The 11,912-nt window shown below is 45.7% G+C and overlaps 1 protein-coding gene across 5 annotated transcripts in view; it reads left to right on the top strand.

The window, feature by feature from the left end:
• The first annotated feature begins 377 nt into the window (after window positions 1-377).
• Window positions 378-11,912, top strand: part of SYTL3 (synaptotagmin like 3) — an 81,334-nt gene continuing 69,799 nt past the window's right edge. For all 5 annotated transcript variants that reach the window (XM_019412690.2, XM_019412689.2, XM_053904310.1 and 2 more), the window contains exons 1-2: window positions 378-503; window positions 3,062-3,280. In XM_019412690.2, the coding sequence (XP_019268235.2) occupies window positions 394-503; window positions 3,062-3,280 (329 nt within the window). In that variant the 5' untranslated portion in view covers window positions 378-393. The remainder of the gene's footprint in view (window positions 504-3,061; window positions 3,281-11,912) is intronic.

The following is an 11,912-nucleotide window of genomic DNA, read 5'->3' as shown; positions in this document are numbered from 1 at the left end:
AAATTATCTGCTTAGAGCCCTGCCTGATTTATAACAATCTCTGGCAAAACCCCAGAAAAGAGATAACACTCTTGTCTTCGACGGACCTCGGAGGCGGCAGCGGGACCCGGTGGAAAGGGTCTTCCGGAGGCCTGAGGCTCTGGGAGCCACCAGTCCAGCTGAGGGACAGCCTCTTGGGGCTTTCTTCTCCCTGAGGAGCGTGACGCAGTTAAAAAGGAGAGAAAAAAAAAGAAAAGAGCCACAAGCCAAAGAGTTGCCAATGACATAGGAGAGGGAGCGCTTTTAAGCCACCGAGCCGCTCCTGGAGGCTCTGAGCTCACCCACCCCCAGCCAGGGGGCTTGGTCGTGGAGCGACACTCAACACGGGTCCGCGCACGAGAGACGAGAGACGGAATGGCCGGGGAAGTCAGTCTGAATTCCCTCCAGGAACTGGAACGCGAGGTCATCCTCCAGGTCCTGTACCGAGACCAGGCGGTTCAAAACATCGAGGAGGAGAGGATCCGGTATGCTGTCCCCGCGCCGCGCGATTCCCTGGGTGCTGGGCTTTTCCTGCGCACAGCACAGCCCGATGCCACTTGGCTGGCTGCTGGCTCCCTGCTGCCCACGGGGCGTCGCGTCCGCAAGCGTCCCAGTGAGGGCTGGAGGCCAGGTGGCCCTGCCGTGTGACTGAGCTTCCCTGAGGGAGGAGGGAGGCTGCTTTTGTCATTCACTTAAAATTATGCCTTTCTGTGATAAGTGTGTTGTCTGCTGCCTGTCGCTTTGCTACTTCCTGGGAATAACTCAAAGGAAGATGTTCAGGCCTCTACTATACCTCTCAAGGGAAAGACCTCCAGGGAAGGGCCGCCTCGTTGTGCGATCCTGCGGCAGATCTGGTGCGATCCTTCCCCGTCTTTTTCTTTGTGTGCTTTTGCTAACAAGTTGGCTTTGAGGGGAGGGGAGTGTAAAATATGAACCTGCTCAGCCAGTTCCCTGACTGATCTGCAATAGGCAGTTTCTTTCCTTGTCTGTCTTGAAGCTGCACCGGCTGTTTGGTAGTAGTTAACGCTTACTAAAGCACCGTATCAAAACCGCCCACCGATAGCGGTCAAGATCCACCTTTAGAAATGGTGATGCCTTGTTTATCAATGTTTATAAAGGATATGAAGTCTAGAAAATAAGTACATGGAATAGGCTTTTTTATTTTGTTTTGTTTTTAAACTTTTTTTTTAATGTTTATTTATTCTTTTTTTAATTTTATTTTTATTTTTTTTAATGTTTTATTTATTTTTGAGACAGAGAGAGACAGAGCATGAACAGGGGAGGGGCAGAGAGAGAGAGAAGACACAGAATCCGAAACAGGCTCCAGGCTCCGAGCTGTCAGCACAGAGCCCGACGTGGGGCTCGAACCCACGAACCATGAGATCATGACCTGAGCTGAAGTTGGACACTTAACTGACTGAGCCACCCAGGGTCCCCTGTTTTTAACATTAAAAAATTTTTTTTTAATGTTTACTTATTTTTGAGAGAGAGAGAGAGAGAGGCAGAGTGTGAGTGGGAGAGGGGCAGATAAAGAGGGAGACACAGAATCAAGAGCAGGCTCCAGGCTCTGGGCTGACGCCACAGAGCCCAACACGGGGTTTGAACCCACGAACCGTGAAATCATAACCAGAGCCAAAGTCCGACGCTTAACTGACTGAATCACCCAGGCTCCTCTTTTAAAATTTTTTTTAATGTTTATTTATTTTTGAGAGAGAAAGAGGACGAGTGGGGGGACTAAACATTTTTTAAAGTTTATTTATTTTGAGAGAGAGAGAGACAGACAGACAGGGCAAATCCCAAGCAGGCTCTGTGCTGTTAGCTCAGAGCCCGATGTGGGGCTCAGTCTCATGAACTGTGAGATCATGACCTAAGCTGAAATCAGGAGTCAGATGTTCAACCACCTGAGCCACTCAGGTGCCCTGTATTTTGTTTTGTTTTTAATGACAGAACTCCTTCAGAGTTTGCCAAGAAAAATGCACATATAAAATAAAACTTTGGGCAACCAAATGCTTGAGAAATGAGAGAAATTTGCTGGTTAACTGAAAGGTGCAATGTTTTTTCTGTACTCCTCGGTTATCCCAAAGCTCTCTAAATGTACTTATACTTTCTTCCACTAAAAAATAGAATACACTGAACAAAATGGAATTGTCTTTGATGATTGGAGGTCTTTCAGTGATTTAGAAACGTCATTTTGAATATCAACAAAGTAACATGGACACCGTGGAAAGGAAGCTTTGTTCCAGAGGGACAAAGGGACATTTGCCCTGATTGTAGGGCAAATCCTGCAAGTTGAATGTAAGCTATTTCTTTGGGACTGGCTTCTCTCTTCTAAAAGTAGGTGGCAGAGACATTTCATAAAAGAGTATTCTGGTTAATGACACCTCTCTGGGGTCCAGTGTAAGGTCCCTTTGCACTTGTGCTATTGTCTAGGGGAAATAGGTATTGGGGGTGAACTGACCACCCATAAAAAAACAAAAACAAACAAACAAACAAGAACAGTAGCAAAAGCATAGCATCAGTTGAATAATTGTGTTGAATAACTTATGACAATAGCAAGTGTGTATGTTCTATCTTTATAGTTCTTTCCATGCCTTCTGTATTAAAATTGATGCCATGCTCTGTGTGTGTGTGTTTTGTTTTGTTTTGCTTTGTTTTGTTTTGTTTTCTTCTCCCACTGTTCTTGCTAACCATTATGACGCCCTTTGGGCGTGGAGGGATGAGCCTAGAACAAAGTGAGTAGCTAACTCATCTGTGCCAGGAATTTGTTATGCTTTGCCATTTGGTCTTCTCAGCATCCCTGGGAGATCACCTTTTTCTCATCTCTGTTTCACAGTTGAGAAAATCTCTGAGCCTCTTTTTGGAAGGTTGAGTGAGACCCCTCGCTTTCAGGGCCACGTTGTCGCCTGGGGGTGTCGGATGCCAAAGCGCCGTCTGCCTTCTCGTGCTGTGAGCGGCAGCATTGGGGCTCTTGCCGCGTAGGAGTGTGCCTCGCACCTGTCCTTCCATTCAGTCCTGTCTCATCGTTTGACTCTTTGGGTCGCAGGAAACTGAAGACGCACCTGCAGCATCTCAGGTGGAAAGGAACAAGGAGCGTGAGCCCGGAATACAAAGAGAAGTCCTGCGCACGCTGCCAGTGCCAGCTCGGGCTTCTGCTGAACCGGGGGGCCGTGTGCAAGGGCTGCAGCCACCGCGTGTGCTCCGAGTGCCGAGTCTTCCTGCAGAGGACCCACGCCTGGAAGTGCACCGTGTGCTTTGAGGACAGGTGAGATTGCCCGGGTGTTCACTTCCTCCCGTGGACTCAGCCCTGGAGACGGTCCCAGACACACCCCCGACAGAGAGAGCTGTCCCTCCTCAAAGGTTCATAGAGTGCTTAATACAAAGCTACCTTTCTAGACTTGGAAATTTTAGTAATTTAAAAATAAATTTTATTAAATAAAAAAGATATTTTTAAATTTGCAAACGTTTGTTTGTAATGGCTGAGGATAGGCTAACCCAGGAGTTAAGATCCATTTGGATTTTGTAACTAGGTGCCTAAGTTTTCTCAGAGCTTAATTTATCTCTTTCAGAGAAAGTGGAGTGAATTTTAACCTAGGGAATATTAGAGTGATTCTGTGTAGCTTTATTTATTTATTTATTTATTTATTTATTTATGTATTTAAGAGGAGGGGTGCCTGGGTGGCTCAGTTGGTTAAGTGTCTAACTTCAGCTCAGGTTATGATCTTGTGGTTTATGGGTTCAAGCCCCGCATCGGGCTCTGTGCTGACAATGCAGAACCTGCTTGGGATTTTCTCTCTCCCTCTCTTTCGGCCCCTCCCCAGCTTGCACTTTCTCCCTCTCTCTTAAGATAAATAAACTTAAAAAAAAGAGAGAGAGTGTGTGTGTGTACACGCGAGCAGGGGAGGGGCAGAGACAGAGAACTTTTTTTAAAAAAAATGTTTATTTATTTATTTTGAGAGAGAGGGAGCGAGTGCACGAGCAGGGGGAGAGGCAGAGAGAGGGAGAGAGGGAATCCCAAGCAGGCTCTGCACTATCAGTTCAGAGCCCAACATGGGGCTTGACCCCTTGAACTGTGAGATCATGACCTGAGCCAAAATCAAGAGTTGGACACTTAACTGACCAAACGACCCAGGTGCCGAGAGAGAGAGAGAAAGAGAGAGAGAGAGAGAGAGAGAGAGAAAGAGACAGAGAAAGAGAATCTTGAGCAGGCTTGATGCTCAGTGTGGAGCCTTAAGCGGACTCAATCCCATGACCCTGGGATCATGACCTGAGCCAAAATCAAAAGTTGGATGCTCAACCAACTGAACCACTCATATGCCTCATGTTATTTTTAAAAATATCTTTTTGAGGTATAATTGACATATAACGTTATATTGATTTCAGGTGTGCAACATAATGTCTAGATATTTGTATGCATTGCACGGTGATTGGCACAGTACATCTTACTACCATCCTCTTAATCTCTGCTTCAATTCTGCATGATAACCTTGCCGGGTAGAGTATTCTTGGTTGGAAGTTTTTTTCCTTTCAGTACTTCCTTTCCCACTCTCTCCTGGCCTGCAAATTCTAATGAAAAAATCTGCTGATCATCTTATGGGGGTTCCTTGTATGTCGCAAGTTGTTTTTCTCTTGTTGCTCTTAAGATTCTCTTTTTATCTTTAACTTTTGACATTTAATTATACTGGGCTTGGTGCAATCTCTTTGGATTCGTCTTACGTGGAACTCTCTGGTATTCCTGGACCTGGCTGGCTGTTTTTCTTCCCAGGCTAGGGAACTTTTCAGCCATTATTTCTTCAAATAATTTTCTGCTCCTTTCTCTCTCTTCTCCTTCTGGACCCTGTCGTGTGAGTGTTAATTATTCCACTTGATGTTGTCCCATGGGGCTCTTAGGTTGTCTTCATTTTTTTTTTTTTTTTTCACTTTGCTGCTGTTTGGGTGAGCTCCACTGCTGTGTCTTCCAGATTGTTGATCTGTTCTTCTGCTTCGTCTGGTCTGTTGGTGAACCCCCTTAGTTATGCCTCAGCTCTGTGACTTCTGTTTGGCATGTGCTGATCTTTTCTCTCTTTGTTGATGGTCTCACCACATTCATCTGGTCTTCTCCTGAGTCTGCCCAGCATCTTTATGACCGTTACTTTGACTTCTTTATCAGACAGATTTATCTTTATCTCTGTTAAATTAAGGCCTTTTTCTGAGATTTCGTCTTCTTCTTGCATTTGGAATGTACTTCTCTGTGTCTTCATTTGGCTTGACTCTCTCTGTCTGTTTCTATACATTAGGACAAACAGCGACCTCTCCCCATCTTGAAGGAGTGGACTTGTATGGGTGATGAACCTTGTTGTTCAACCTTGCCCTAGCTCTTTCTTGTCTTCCCCAACCCTTGTGATTGCCCAAGCAGCCTGATTTATTCCTCTTTTTTCAATTTTTTAATGTTTATTTTTGAAGGAGAGAGAGACACACACACAGAGCATGAGTGAGGGAGGGACAGAGAGAGAGGGAGACACAGAATCCAAAGCAGGCTCCAGGCTCTGAGCTGTCAGCACAGAGCCCAGTGCAGAGCTCAAACTCATGAGCTGTGAGACCATGACCTGATCCAAAGTTGGATGCTTAACCGACTGAGCCCCCCACCCCCCAAATTCTCGATAGGGCTCTGTTGGTGTGCTAAGACCTGTCAGCGTTCCAAAAGGAAAGATCTGTTAGAACCTAGTTTCGGGCTGATTGGAAGCCAGATCTGTAGGCAGCAGCTTTTAAAGTATGCAAACATATCCAGTCCTGTGGGACCACAATCGTAAACTGAGCTGGCCTCTAGACCAGGAGATCTGAAGGTGCCCTTTGGGTGGAGGTTACAAAACTCAGGGCTCCAGACAAGTGTATAAGCTCCTTCCTAGGAGGTACCAGAGAGCCGTAGTGAAGTCAGGGGAGAGTGTAAGGATTGTGTCTCCCTGCATATGTTCACTGAAACAGCTCATAACCTCCAGTTTTATGGCAAACGTGAAGTCTGTCCCTCAGGCTAAAGCTCCAGGACAAGTAAATGGATCTTTTTCACAGGGAGTCTGGGGACATGCTTCAGTCTACTGTCTGTGCAGCCCTGGGGCTTGCAGCCCACCAAGAACCGTCTTTACGATTGTTACAGTCCCGTGGTGCCCAGGAACACGAGCTCTCTGGCTGCCAGGGCCAGGTGACCAATGGGTGTCCTCTGTGTGGGCTGTGCGCACCTGCTGGCTTTGCGGTGCAGCTGGGGAGTGTGGAGGTTGGAGCGTGCCTACTGGCTTCAGCAAGGCAGGGGGAGGACGCCGTGACCTCTCACCCCGCTGGCCTTAGCCAGGCAGTGGGACAGTGCGACGTCTGCACTACCAGGGTAGAGAGCCAGTGCAAAAATGGTGCTCGTCTCTGGAGAGGGTCCCAACTGCCCCTTGCCCCTCTGACAGGCGCTTTAATACTAGCAAATGAACCTCCTTCACATAGAGTCTTGATGCTTTTCACACTTGCTTTGGTCCCGGGTCTCCATGGGAGTGAGACCACAAGCCCCTTTGCACATAAGCCTCATCGTTTCTCTAAGCCAGACCTTTCAGGGCACATCTCTCTGCGGCAGGTCCCACGGGTTGGTGTTCCTGGCATGGGGCATGAACCCCTCGCTCCTCTAGGAGAAAGCCCGTGATTATAAGATCCCTCCCTGTCGTGGATCTCTGTGCCGGGGCGGGGTTTTTGTTGAGACTGCATCTGGGCCCTTCCGACCCACCTCAGTGTGGTCTCCTTATCCTTTGCCGTTGAGGAGCAGGTGAGGCGGCTTTGAGGGCTTCCTCAGAGGAAGCTGTTCCACGAGGCTGCAGATTTGGGGTGCCCGTGGGCGGAGGCGGGTTCTTCCCACACCACCATGTTCCCATGCAGCTCTAGATAAGGCCTTTTGGAAGGGGGCAAGCTGACTTCTATCGGATACTTGAAATGAAGAAATGCGTGATAGAGAAGTTGTGAGGTCTTTAACCATTTTTTGCCACAGAGTTGGTATTTTCAACCACCCATTTTGAACACGATAAAGAGGGTGTTTGGCTTGGGTTCCCGCTTTTCTTTTCTTTTTTTTTTTTTGATTTTTTTTTTAACGTTTATTTATTTTTGAGACAGAGAGAGACAGAGCATGAATGGGGGAGGGTCAGAGAGAGAGAGGGAAACACAGAATCTGAAACAGGCTCCAGGCTCTGAGCTGTCAGCACAAAGCCCGATGCGGGGCTCGAACTCACGGACCGTGAGATCATGACCTGAGCCGAAGTCGGACGCTTAACCGACCAAACCACCCAGGCGCCCCGGGTTCCCGCTTTTCAAAGCAAGCACGTGCTGGTCATCGATTCCTTGAAAACGCAAGAGGTGGCGTTTCTGTCTGCTGGGGTCAGCGTGCACGAGGGCATCGCAGAACGCAGAGGGAGGGAGAAATGTTTGCTTGGTGTGAGTTTAGGAGAATCATCGGAGACTTTGAGATTTGAAAACAACTTCTAAAAATTGCTGCAGAAGTGCGAGGGCCCTGGACAGAGATCACGCGGTGTGCGTGCGCTGGCCGGGTTTTCTCTCCCCCTAAACTGGAAGCTTGTGTTTATTGGGCGCCTGCCATTAATCGCCTCAAACCTCCTGTCCCTTCTCAAGGCTTCATTTCAATCCCTCATCCAGAGAGAAGTGGTTTGACCAGCTTTTGCTTCGCTCCTTTACTTCTGTGGCAGCTGCCGAATCACAGACTTCAGTCAGCTGAGTCTGCACATTTTATATGTGCTCCTTGGTTTGTGGAGGCCAGTGTCCTTCAGGCTTTTCTTTTCTCCTTTTGCTAGTGCTCCCTGCTCAAGCCCTGCAGGCTTTTCTTACCTTGAGAAGGAAAGACGGAGATTTGCTGTGAGCCGGCCACACTGTGCTCACGTAGGCCCGGGCTCTAGAGAGAGTGGGAAACAATTCCAAAGAATGTCTGGAAAGGTCTTAAGATTTTCTTCCCTCGTTTCAATCAGCCATATGTATTTGAAGTCTAATGGTAAACATTGCCCGCCAAGGGATTAAATTCAGCATTTTTTTTTTTTTTTTTTTTTGTCTTCTAGTAGTTAACTATAAGTTAAAAATCAAAACAAAAGGACAAGGCTGAGGCAATCTCCCGGGAAGCCGGCGGTGTTGAAATCTCTCCACCCGAGAGGGCGTCATGTCCTGGCTCTTGTAACTCTACCCGCGAAGGACACAGAGTGTGATTTCTAAAACCCTGGCTTCCTTATTTTGAAATCAGGTTGCTTTTCAAAATACCTAAGATAATTGCATTACTAGGAGTCCATTGCCCCAGGAAATTGTATGGGGAGAGAAGGAAATAATTTATAACAACACACACTTTCTCGTTTTCCTTTCTTTGCAGCCCTATGTCCTCTCTCTGGTTTTGTCACCCTGCCCTGCTATCCTATTTCAGGGCCAAAGCAGAGCCTGGTAAAACTTTAGAGTATTTGACAGTCATAACTGAGCTGGGTCCTAGAGGGGTGATTGAGCCCCATGTTTTCCTCTCCCTGGGTCACCTTCAGCTGGAGACTCAGTTCTTGGGAAGAAGTGGATCCATCATGGAACCAGGAGGAGGGAAGGAGGTTTTTTAAATCCAGAAAGAAGAAGGAGTAGGCTAGCAGTTTTAAAAAAGTAAAACCAGGGGTGCCTGGGTGGCTCAGTTGGTTAAGTGTCCGACTTTGACTCAGGTCATGATCTCATAGCTTGTGAGTTCGAGCCCCATGTCAGGCTCTGTGCTGACAGCTCGGAACCTGGAGCCTCCTTCAGATTCTGTCTTTCTCTCTCTCAAAAATAAATGAACATTAAAATAAATAAATAAATAAATAAATAAATAAATAAATAAATAAATAAAACCAACTTACAAATTGGCGCAAAAGGCCTATGGAATGTGCCTTGGGGTTCTGTGGAGGTTCCAGGAGACCTTTGAGGTTTCTGCTACAGGCAGGTTTTCTCTCCAAGAGCTGCTAAAGGTCACGAGGAGCTCAGAGGATGGAGGGCTGAGCTGGTTCGAGGGGACTTTCAGAGTATCTGTGGTTGGAGTATTTCTGGAAGAGGGTCAGTGGGAGAGAGGGAGACAGGCATCCTCAGGGAGAGAGGACAGTGTGGGAATGAGTGTCTAGCATTTCTTTACACTGCATGTTTCATTTAAACCTTAAAACACTTTTATGGGGCAGCTTCAACTATTATTCTAATTTTACAGGTGAAGAAGCAGAGGCTAAGAGACATAAGAAAGTTAGCCCAAGGTCAGGGAGTCAGTTAGATGAAAACCCTGGTCTCCTGAATTCCATCCCTCCTAGATCTCTGCCCCGTCCTACCTGAAGGGAGAAAAGCCACTCAAAAGACTTTGGATCTTGGGGGCACCTGGGTGGCTCAGCCAGTTAAGTGTCTAACTGTTGATTTTGGCTCTGGTCATGATCTCACAGTTCGTGGGGTTGAGCCCTGTATCAGCACAGAGCCTGCTTGGGCTCTCTCTCTCTCTCTCTCTCTCTCTCTCTCTCTCAAAAATAAATAAACATTAAAAAAAAGAGAGAGAGAAGACCTTGGATATTGGACCATAGGAAATGGGGTGTGAACCATTGCCAAAAGAAAGCCATACCAAAGTGGACCAGCGTTCTGCAGGGCAACCCAGGGGACAGGAAGATGAAGGCCAATGATCCAAGAGAGTCTTTGCGGTGAAGGGGCTATGAAGTGATGAGGCTGGAGGCGAAAAGAACTTGGGAGTAAAAGAGAAGCAGTAAGAAAAGACCCCAGGAAACAAAGACAAGTTGGAAAGGACTTGGGAGAACAAAGTTGGTTGAAAGTTGCTTCCAGTCGTGAGGAGACGTATATTGTCCTTAGCAGGAGCCATCCAAAGAGGCTGATTTAGGAGAAGGAAAGAAGAGAAAGAGACATAAATATCCTTGCTTCTTTGGTTGATTACCACAACCCCCCACCCTCAAGTATACAGACAGTTTCCGCGATGAAATGGCACGAGGTTAACAACCATGTTGAAATAGGTCAAGGAGACTAAGCTTTATATTTACTTGTTTGTTTTAGCTTTTGTTTTAAAAAATAAGATTGAGGTTGATGGCTTAGGTTCACACTGATTGTTTTCCCTTCAAAATTATTTACTGTGCAATAGCATCAAATTCCACGTGTCTAGAAAAAACCTGCTCATCTCCCTGAAGTAGATTGCTGAGGACTTACACGTGTTCAAGACATTTTCTCTTCAAACTGTGATCGTTTCTCTTGCTTCGTAATCGGCTGTGACCATAAACAATCATTCATTCATTCTTTAGCCTCAGAGATTTGTTGGAATGCTTTCTCGGTTTCATTAGGCACATTTGCTATTTATAAAATAACTAGAGCAGAGATTTTAGAGTTAGGGTTTCAGATGGTAGGGGGCAGTACTGTTGATTTCAGAGTATGGGCTGCTCACATTCCTGTGATGAACTATGCCTGGGGCTAACGGACAGAAACCTAAGCGTGTCCCGTTCCAAACTGATACAGACGTGGGCATTTTTTGTCACGTTCTTAGTTCTCAGGTTGGGATTTGCATTAATGCTGCAGAGCAGTAAGGGTTAAATACGATTTTGGAATTTATTAAAGGGGATTTTTGTTGTTGTCGTCCAAATACATTTTAGATTGGGATTTAGATGTAAAGATATCATTAGAGGATGACGTATTTTTTGCAACGCGTAAAATAATTGTTGTTGAAAATCAAGTGACATTTCAAGACAAGTTCTCTAACAATTGTATTTCCTGTTTAAAGTTAAACTTCCCAGAGTTTGGAAAATATAATCTTTGAACTTTCAGACTGCTACCCCCGGTGTTTTCCTAATCCCATGTTTTGATAAAATACTGAATCCCCACTTTATCCCCATCAAGGGAAATAGCCAATGTATGAGAATGGAATAATTTGCGGTCATTATTGTAAACACTTCTGCTCTTCGTGTGAGTAAAAGGTCTAACTCTACGAAATATTGAAAAGAAATTGAATGCTGGGTGTGGTATGGGAGAGCTGGAAAAGAAGGAGTTTAGTTTGATGCCAGGGTTAAAGTGACATTTCTTTGCTGCCTGTCTTCTATTTCAAGACCTGATTTTTTTTTCTAATCTCATTTTAATACTTGATCTCAGCCGAAAGGCCAAGAAGCAATTTTTCTAATCTGGTTTTGAACATTGCTGATGGAGACTATGCTCATGTGTTTCACACCAAAAAGTATACACAAGTTAAATATATTGAGTAAAATATTTCACATAGTTGTATGTTTGCACATTTTCTTTCTTTCTTAAAATTTTTTTTTAATGTTTATTTCTTTTTGAGAGAGAGAGAGAGAGAGAGAGAGAGAGAGAGAGAGAGAGAGAGAGAGAGAGATGGAGTGCAAGTGGGGGAGGGACAGAGGAAGAGGGAGACACAGAATCTGAAGCAGGCTCCAGGCTCTGAGCTGTCAGCACAGAGCCAGATGCGGGACTGGAAACCACGAACCGTGAGATCATGACCTGAACTGAAGTCGGACGCTTAACCAACTGAGCCACCCAGGTGCCCCTCTTGCACATTTTTGAGAGATTAGCCACTGAATCTAATTTCACAAGGGAAAAGCCTTTTGTTCTTTGAAAATGAAGTGTTTTTTTCCTGTCAGTTCTGACTTACAGATGGCATCTGCTTTGGTCCTCACGACAGCATGGCTGTTTCACACGGCTTGTGTATATTGCTTTCTCTAGGAATGCGATAGATGGTAATCAGATATAGGATCATGACGTCCTTTCTAATCCATTGACCAGATGGAAGTAATGACTGTTTAATATTCTTTGAAGTCTTATGCTACTAAAACATACAGTAAAAAGGTAGACATTTATAGGACATTTTGAGAAAAATTTTATTTTGAAAAGTATTTTGTGCGTACCAAAGGGAA

Source organism: Panthera pardus, unplaced genomic scaffold (genome assembly GCF_024362965.1).
Source record: "Panthera pardus isolate Hobbes unplaced genomic scaffold, ASM2436296v1 HiC_scaffold_17, whole genome shotgun sequence".
NCBI lineage: Eukaryota > Metazoa > Chordata > Mammalia > Carnivora > Felidae > Panthera > Panthera pardus.
Note: the sequence above shows the minus strand (reverse complement) of the source record. Positions and strands in the feature narration are given on the sequence as shown.